This window comes from Anoplopoma fimbria, chromosome 10 (assembly GCF_027596085.1).
Source record: "Anoplopoma fimbria isolate UVic2021 breed Golden Eagle Sablefish chromosome 10, Afim_UVic_2022, whole genome shotgun sequence".
NCBI lineage: Eukaryota > Metazoa > Chordata > Actinopteri > Perciformes > Anoplopomatidae > Anoplopoma > Anoplopoma fimbria.
Window position 1 is genome coordinate 18,645,980 of NC_072458.1, and position 8,980 is coordinate 18,654,959.

Consider the following 8,980-nt stretch of genomic DNA (forward strand, 5'->3'; position numbering starts at 1 on the left):
GGCCAGGTCAATGACAGAGGTAACAGGCCAGGGTGCTCAAAGATAACATATCTCTTCCTGGTTTACTTTCCCAAACTGCAGCATTTTATACCATCTTTTTTGCTCTGCATCAAGCTGTTAGAGAAATAAAAAGTCACCGTATTGAAGGTCGGGGTTCTTGTGATGGCACTCAAGTTATAATGGCATGTCGTGCTCTTTACCAAAAGGTCTAACAAATGTGTTGTATGTACTTATTTCCCCATACGACACTTTTTTGAAATATTTTAAATCAAGCAATGTTTGCTTTCATGTTTGCTAAAGTTTACACTTTGTCATGTGTATGCAACAAAGTCTGCTTACAGGTCTTGGGGAGGACCACTGCACATGTGAAAAAAGTTTTGTAAAGCCTTTTGTGTCTCCATGGAGAGCTGCAGATACGTTGTAAAATGAAAACAACCTGGGTGTGTGGAGTTTAAAAAGAAGTGAGCAAACCAGAGCTCCATATCTTGCTCCTCATCTCTGCGTGAGGCTAGCTAACATTATCCGCTACAAGCATAAAACCTGAATCTCTCACAAGTTGCATTGTGGGTGATGAATGTATAGCTGAATCTCGCCAATGCTTCTTCTAACACTAGCCATCTTGATGCACACTGCTCTTCAAAAGAGAGGTGGGCGGGGCATAAGGCCTGTGGTATTTGCAAATTTGCATATTCATGATTCCCTAATTTCTCAATGAGGGAGAAAGAGATGTGCTTCCAGACATTTCTTCTTCTTTTTATGAGTAAAAAAAACCAAACATGGTAAACACAATATTATTCATAGCAGAATATGTTTCCATACTTGTGTCTAGAGGGGAACTTTAACCCGCCTGCCCCCCCGACTTGAAACAGAAGGCCTATTTTTAGTCCAACACACATCTCTGACCCTATTCTGTCACTGCAGTTGTGACTTAGCAGAGCGCCGAGTGTGGTGCTGCTCTTAAAGCGTCACTGTCCAGGTCTCCTGAGTGTAGGTCACTCAACTCAATATGCATGTGAGGGGCTTTTTGTGCAGGGGTTCAACGTTTTCTCTCTTCTGAAACGGTAATGTGCGTATGCTGTTGCTGTGCTGCCACCTGCTGGCTGCTCTGAGTCACAGTGTCTCCTGAGGAGTGAGGAAGTTTCCCTGAAAAATAAAATAAAAACCACACCCGCCCTTTGCCCTGAAACACCTCCTTCCTCATATTTCTCACAGAGTGGGTGAGGGATCAGAAAAAAGAACATCCTGTACAATTTGACTAGACCTCAACTCAAAAACAAGATTCTCCCTTGAGACATGATTTCTCTTTTTGTGCAGAAGAGTTGCACAACGGTTTCTCAGAATATCCGTTGCAGAATTTCAACTAAATGGACAACACAGACTGTATTTCACATTTATTTACAAAACTAGATTGGATAAAGTGTCCTCAGTCAGCGATGGTTCTCTCTTAAGAGTAAAGTGCAGGATAAAGAGGCTTACAGTTAAGAAGCTGAGGCTGTGTACTGGGTTTGGGTTAGTCAAACTCCTGTGTGTGCGTGTCGTCTGAAGGAGGGAGCGCTCGGTGATTTGTTCCCTCATCTTGGCTTCTCTCCCCCGTCCCAGTGAGGATCTGAAGGACGGTCTGGTTGAATTCATCCGGCTGGTCGGCAAAAACGTAATGGCCTGCTCCTCTGATCACCTGACAAACACAAACACACACACAGACCCTGAGATGGGTATTTCTCTTGAGGCTACAGGCAAAAACATTGATATGTTCAGCTCTTTTGCTTCCATAAGTGAAAAGAAAAGTCCCAAAATACACATTTACGTGTTTATTTTACTACTTTGTATATCTGGGTCTTTAGAATTCTCCTGAATTCACCACCAATGTAAATAATGCCTCATTTGCTTAATTTAAACATAACATTTCTGAAAATTTGCATCTATTAGTTATTTTCTTTATTCTATTCACCTGTAGTCTCTTCGCCATGTATATTATTTCACAACACATATCTTTAAAGGTCGTTCTCTCAAATAAATATTAGACTCTGAGTCAGAAATCTCGACTTCAGTAGCTCTTACATACACCAAACCTTCATCTATATTCTAAAGGTTTTCACAGAGGGGTGTGTTCATTTATAATTTATATTTTTTATGGCTGTGGACAGAATTTTCGGATTAATGGAGTGATAAAAAGAGATATTCAAAATCCCCTAAGTAAAAATCTTGGACTCTAATATGTCAACAAAATGAAACAAGAATTTTGAATCTGGCTTCATCCAATGTTCAGATTTCTGTTCTGGAAATTTGATACATTAATGCCTCATTTGCGGATTTAAACAACAATTTCAGAAAACCTGTAATATGAATGATAATTGTCTTAATTTAAGTAAACAACTGGGGAAATTTCATGGTGATATTTATCAGTTAAATGTTTATCCTAATCACCTGTAGTGTCTTTCCTTACATACTGAATGTTATTGACATGAAACTGATAAATAAAGACAAAACAAAACTATTTAAAGACCCTACCATGATGTACACATCTGGTCTGGTTTTCCTGAACGCGTATCCAGAGTCACTGTCAAAGCTGGAGCGCGATCCATAGATGAAGGAAACGGGAATGTCAGCCTGGATTTGGTGGATCCTCTCCTCCATGGGCCTCTTGGCCCAGCCGTAGGGGATGGTCATGTTCCTAAAGGCCGTTTCTCCACTGAAACAGAGAGAAATAACGTTAGAGAAATAAACCCAGCACGGTATATACATAGAAACGTTCCTCACCTCGGAGTCTGGGCATTCAGATGGTAGATGTAATCGGACACTGTGTTGTCGTCAAACACGGAGGAGTATTTCTGCTTGAAATCCGACCTGATTGTCTGGATGAGCATTGGACCTGAGAGGAGAGAGAATATTGACTTCAAGATATTAGTATACCAGCTGCAAACAAACCAGAACAATGACAAGAAAACTGTCAGCTTCTTCTGACCTCTAAAAAACTGAAGAAAACACAAAGCAACATCCTGTTAGTGTTACCAAGCAAAAGGGTCTCACTGGTTGTATTTTCTATGTGGAAAACCATTTTAAAAGTAACTAACAATACCACTAACATGAGGTGGTATAGTCATCACAAACACGCTCCATTGTACACTAATCAAATTAAAGGTTATGATTATAATTATAGAGTAAGCTAAACCTCAAATTTAGTCTTCTGAATATGAAATAGAAGGAATAATACGTGTGTGTGTGTGTTTTGACCTAGAGGCCCGGCCAGTCTGAGTCCAGCCAGAGGGTTGAAGGGGCTCATGGCGGCCCCCATGGCTCTGATCCACACCGGGAAGGAGTTGTCGTTGGGGTTCTCTGGGCGTGCTGGGAAACCCCACGGCTCCACCAGCAGCAGATGTTTTACCCTGAACACACACACACACACACACACACACACACACACACACACACACACACACACACACACACACACACACACACACACACACACACACACACACACACACACACACACACACACACACACACACACACACACACACACACACACACACACACACACACACGATGAATGTCATTTGTATACCTTTATACATTTTGACCAAATTGGCGTTGCCTTTAAGAGGTTTAAAATATTTTTTTACCAAGATGCTGGTGTACAATTTATTATTTTATTAATAAATAACAGTTGATTGAATGTTTATCAATGTATTTAGTTGTTACAATGTGTTTTACAAGCTTGGAATGCAATGTTAAAAGTTGTTATATCTGAATATATTTCTGGCTTTTTTCCTGGTGGTCTGAATAAGAAGCTCAATGTGTCTCTACTAGTAACGTTAGGTTCTGAATTATACCCCTAACCAAATGATAGAAGTGAAAGTTGACTAATGCCACGTTAAACAGAAAACAAATGTAATTTGAACAAAACATAAAATAGTTCTAAAGATACTGTGTTGCTAGTTCTGCGCTAAATACACAAACCAAAGCACCTGTGTGGGTATTTGAATGTGTAGGCAGCAGACAGGTATCCTCCCAGGTTGTGTCCCAGCAGCACCATCTCCTCCAGTCCCACCTCCTCCCTCCACTCCTCCAGCGCCTCCACAAACTGCTCCTCGGCCCCCTCCGGGTCGGTGCTGAACTGGGGGCGGCTGCTCCTGCCGAAGCCCAGCAGGTCCAGAGCGTAGACCGGTCCGATGCTGGAGAGGGAGTCCAGGTTTTGGGCCCAAAGGGCAACCCCGCCTCCAAAGCCATGCAGCAGAACCAGAGGAGATCTGGACTGGGCTGGGGGCTCGGGGGGAGAACATGGCTGTGGCTGGGTGGAAAACGCTAAGGTCCACAGATAGTTGTTGTTGGATATGCAGATATGTTGCCTAGAGAAAGGCTGCTTCACATCTGGGAGAATCATGGGACAAGGGGAAGACAAAGGAGGGAGGAAAAGTAAGAGAAATGGGACTCATCCTAACCGCTCCAGATTTATAAGACTAGTACTTTTGACAATTTTTGCAAGACAAAATATTAGATGTATTGCAGACAGCAAATCCTCTCAGCATTTAGACAATGCACCACCACAACTTATGACTGATAAACAACTCTCAAGTTCTCAGCAGTGGATCAACGGCACACTTACTCTTGAGCATTTTTTCCTCTGCATCTTTCAGCTGAGAGGGAGAAGTGGGGCACCAAGAGGGAAGCCAACTTAATATCCAGGAGCTGTGGTTTAGACAGCAGATATGCACAAGCGTGGCACACACAGAACATGTAAAGTACATGCAAACACAGACAATTTGAACTTTGACCACATGACATTGCTGTTATCAGCGTGGCTGGTATGCAATCTGCACAGGACTCCCCTGAATCCCCCTTGTAGATAACTTTGACATGATGTAAACTCAAATTGGAGTGAAGCCCAGTTACATAGCTTGCACTTTGTGTTTTGAAACCAGATGTCACTAAAAACATGTAAATTTAATGTTGACTTGTTTCCCTATATGCATTGTTGACTTTATTACATAAAGAGACAGTTATACCAACACATATTAACTGTTGGGAACACAAAGACAGGCGGATATTTCACGAAAGAGTTAAATAAAGTTGTTTTATTCTATTAGTATACCAATCTGCTTAATAGAACATTATGTACCCATGCAGATACTGATGTATTTTAACTGATATTTAACGTTATTCAGATATTTAACTTAATTTTACTGGGAAATTACACACTTTTAACAGAGATTTTAATTGTTTTCAAGAAAACAATCCAGTTGGGTCATCACAAAACAAACTGCATTCATGTGGGGGAAACCACAAACAAACTTATACAACCAAACATTTGTGTATGAAGTAGATTTCAAAATAAAAGCGTCTTTATGGATGAAAACTCACCTGTGCTCCTTGGTAGGTTGAATGTCCTCTGCCATCCTCAGCATGATGTTTTGTGATGGTTTTTGCAACCATGTGAAAGGCTACTTACAGAACTCATCGTGATGCGTTCAAGTACATTCCGTAAATAATTACAACTAAACTTTAATGTGCAAATTACAACTAAAGTAAGCACAAAATACCCTTTTACCAAGCATGTGTCTGTGCAGCATGTGTTTATTTAATAATACATGGTGGTACAAACAAATATGAATGAAAAAATTATGCTTTTAGGTAATTTGTGGACTCGGAGGGGCTTTCAGATGGCTGAAAGTTAGTATGACCGACTACACCTGAAGGCAGCAGCGTGGTCTGCTGTGGACGGTGCAGAGCTCAGGTGTGCCACGTTTTTATGTCTTGACAATTAAACTCTGGTTTGCATGGAGGAATCCCCCTCAGCCCGTTTATCTTTACTTGAAGAATTGCTAGGGATTCGTTAAGAGGGGTTTAACCCATAAACAATGCACTAAAGTTACACAGCTGACCTCCAATGGCTTCATTTTGACAGAGGTAACGTTAATATACAATACTCGACCCCTACGACATGAAAATCAAAAATTAGGAATGAAACAATTTAACATTTAGCTAAAGAACAAGTATAATATGCATGAACAAGTGGGTTTTGTTGGGTTAAGATATTAGGATTACCTGTAGTTGCAACGTTTTGGTCACAACGTCACTCAGCCAATCAGAGGCTGGATGGTTAATTGAACCTTTAATTGGAGCTGTTTATGCTGTTAAAGTCACATTTTTTTCAAGATACAGTACCAGTCAAAATTTTGGACACACCTTCTCATTCAGTTTTTCTTTTTTTTCTTTTTTCTACATTGTAGATTAATATTGAAGACATCCAAACTATGAAGGAACACATATGGAATTATGTGGTAAACAAACAAATGCTCAACAAACCAGAATATGTTTTATATTTTAGATTCTTCAAAGTAGTTGAATGAGAAGGTGTGTCCAAACTTTTGACTGGTACTGTATGTTTGGCTTTTACTTAAAAATGTTACTGGAGTAAATATTATTTGTATACACAAGTTAAAGGTAATCATAACAATATGGCTAGTTTTTGTATCTTGAATTATGTGTTGTGACATACTGTATTTTACTTTTTCCTATATTAGTCTTCATTAAACAACTGGTGAAGGCTCTTGCCCATGCTGCTTTGAAAAAAAGTTAATTAGAATTTAATACACCAACAGATATTTCCCTAACACTGCCTCGGAGGGCTGAAAAATCTGTTTGCATCTTGTGCGATGACAGACCAAGGGAGATGACTTTGGATTCTCTCAAACTTATATTATCCAGGAAACCATAGAGATTAAACCGGTGCTTATCTGCATACATTTCATATTGTAATTTAAGATAACGTAAGAGATTAAAGGCAAAGTTAATTTAATTCATTATCCTCAAGGATTTGAGTGGTACAGTATGATCCTGCTGCTGCAGGAAAAGCACTTTTTCTAATCTCACTTTTTCCCTTTTTTTTTTTTTTTTTTTTACTGTGAATCTCATTAAATCTTAAAAGGAGGGTTATTTTATGATTAACAGAGGTATTACCCTTGAAATGGTCCGGAGCACCCTTCAAGATATGATTCTGTAGTCAGTGTTCGCTCTACGAGGGTTTAAAGAGGTATTTATGCCTGTCAGAGACCTCTGGAACTAGAAGACGCCTAACAAGCTCCGGATTTAAATCGGTCAACACACAACATACATTATGTACAATATATTACCTCATGTTTGCAAGAAAAAAGTAGATTTTTTTTTAAAGCTTTACTCAGGTATACATTTCTCCAACATGCAGGCAAGTCACTGTTGTAATGGAAAATTATATTAGTGTATGTTGGAAGTATATAGTGTAAAGGTTTTGAATGAAATGTACTATGATGTGTACTCTAAAGGTCGAGAACCTCGTCTCTCTGTATGTTAAGTTACACTGTGTGGAGATGCTCCTTATGTCCTTTCACCTTTGTCATTCATGCCCCCACCTTTTGGCCCTCTCACACCTTTGACCTTCCTCCCCACCTGAGACTCATACCCACCTTTTGGTCTTCTTCCTCTCCTTTGTTTCTTCTTTGATATTCATGCACCCCTTTTGTTCTTCATACCCCCCCCTCCTTCACCCATTCATTGGCAGGAGATGCTAACTCAGAACTGAGCCTGGCCACCCCGGCTCCCATATATAGAGGGGTGAGCAGCCTGACTCGGGAGTTCAGTACTTTGCAGGCTCCCGGTGACTCTGTAAACTTCTGGCTCTTTCATGCAAAGAAATAAAACACCGCAAGGACATTTCATTTGTCATTTGATCATTATTTCAACGCTCATTGGGACTCATCTCGGGACATAGATAGTACTAGTACAAATTGGGTATTAGTATAGTAAATTGTATTGGAAAACTTCCACCACACTGTTTATATAATCACTTTTCAAACGGAGTGATGATCTGGAAAACCTACTACTCTTTTTCATAAATGATTTGTGATTTTCTCTCTCACAGGTCAAGGACAATTTGAGGGGCGCCCAACCAGTCCTGGTCCACAAGGTGGCGTACTTGTGTTCTTTAAGTACACACACACACACACACACACACACACACACACACACACACACACACACACACACACACACACACACACACACACACACACACACACTACTTTGTCCTTCATTCCTCAAACACAATTTTCCTCTCATACCACCCACTTCTGGTGGCTCTTGGACTGTGGGCTTACTGAGTGGTTCCTGAGTGGTTCATTTCCTTGGCTCTCATAGATGCACACACTCTTCCTCTCCGTGTGTTACTATCCGTTCACTCTGCTGAGCACTCAAAATATCATAAACCAGTAGACAATGAGGCTGTAGTCCAGCCCGCCTGTAGCTGTCTGGAGACCAGTAACTGTGTGAAGCTTTTAGTGAGGAGACGGCATAAAGCTGCGGCATGGAGCCAACCTGCTCAGTGACTCAAACAACTAAATGCTAGTCATGCTAGCGAGAGGTTTCACTGTGTATCCTCTACCTCTTGTTTTATCGAAGGCAAAAAAAATAATCTGTGACCCGTGGTAAGACGGTAAATTGACTTAACACAAGGTCTGTTCAGTCTCATCAGTCCTTGGACAATCAGGAAGAAATTTCACAAAACAGGCAAAGCCATTACAAATTGGTCTAAATTGTTTAATCTAACTGATTGTTCTTGGAGGTGTGTATAGTGTTAACTCAAGTTAACAAGCATCTTGTATAGGTCTTTCATGCAGAAATACGACACACATGCACACAGTGCCATTCAGTGCATAATTAGGCTTTTATCCAGGGGTGATGAGACTCAAGAATCTGAAAGGATATGTCTTAAAGTCTTGTTTACATCATTATCTTGTCAAGCTGAATACATCGGCTGAATGTAATGTAATGTAATGTAAGTAACCAAATATAGTCCCCACAGTTTTAAAATTAACAAAGCATAGGTGGTTTTAGAAAAACTGTGGTAGGGTTTTAAGTGAATACTGGAATTGATTGAAACTGAGTGTCCCAATTCCATACTACAGACTCATTTTAAGGTTTTTTTTTTAAAAGGGGACAAAGATGT

The 8,980-nt window shown here is 40.2% G+C and overlaps 1 protein-coding gene across 1 annotated transcript; it reads right to left on the minus strand.

Annotated features, from left to right (window-relative positions):
- Positions 1-1,425: 1,425 nt before the first annotated feature.
- On the minus strand, positions 1,426-5,428 carry LOC129097374 (1-acylglycerol-3-phosphate O-acyltransferase ABHD5-like). Its single transcript, XM_054606208.1, has 7 exons — positions 5,362-5,428; positions 4,607-4,689; positions 3,969-4,371; positions 3,232-3,383; positions 2,758-2,869; positions 2,509-2,689; positions 1,426-1,675 (listed from the first exon to the last, which is right to left on the minus strand). Exons 1-7 carry the CDS (start codon positions 5,403-5,405, stop codon positions 1,511-1,513), a joined length of 1,140 nt encoding a protein of 379 aa, XP_054462183.1. The 5' UTR covers positions 5,406-5,428; the 3' UTR covers positions 1,426-1,510.
- Between the last annotated feature and the right edge of the window lie 3,552 nt (positions 5,429-8,980).

Bases quoted from the DNA above. Each gene is read 5' to 3' on its own strand.
- LOC129097374 (XM_054606208.1), bottom strand. From the start codon at position 5,405: ATGCTGAGGATGGCAGAGGACATTCAACCTACCAAGGAGCACAG. The intron at 2,690-2,757 runs GTGAGGAACGTT...TCTCTGTTTCAG, and splicing joins CTGAATGCCCAGACTCCGAG to TGGAGAAACGGCCTTTAGGA. The intron at 1,676-2,508 runs GTAGGGTCTTTA...TGTGTTTGTCAG, and splicing joins GACCAGATGTGTACATCATG to GTGATCAGAGGAGCAGGCCA.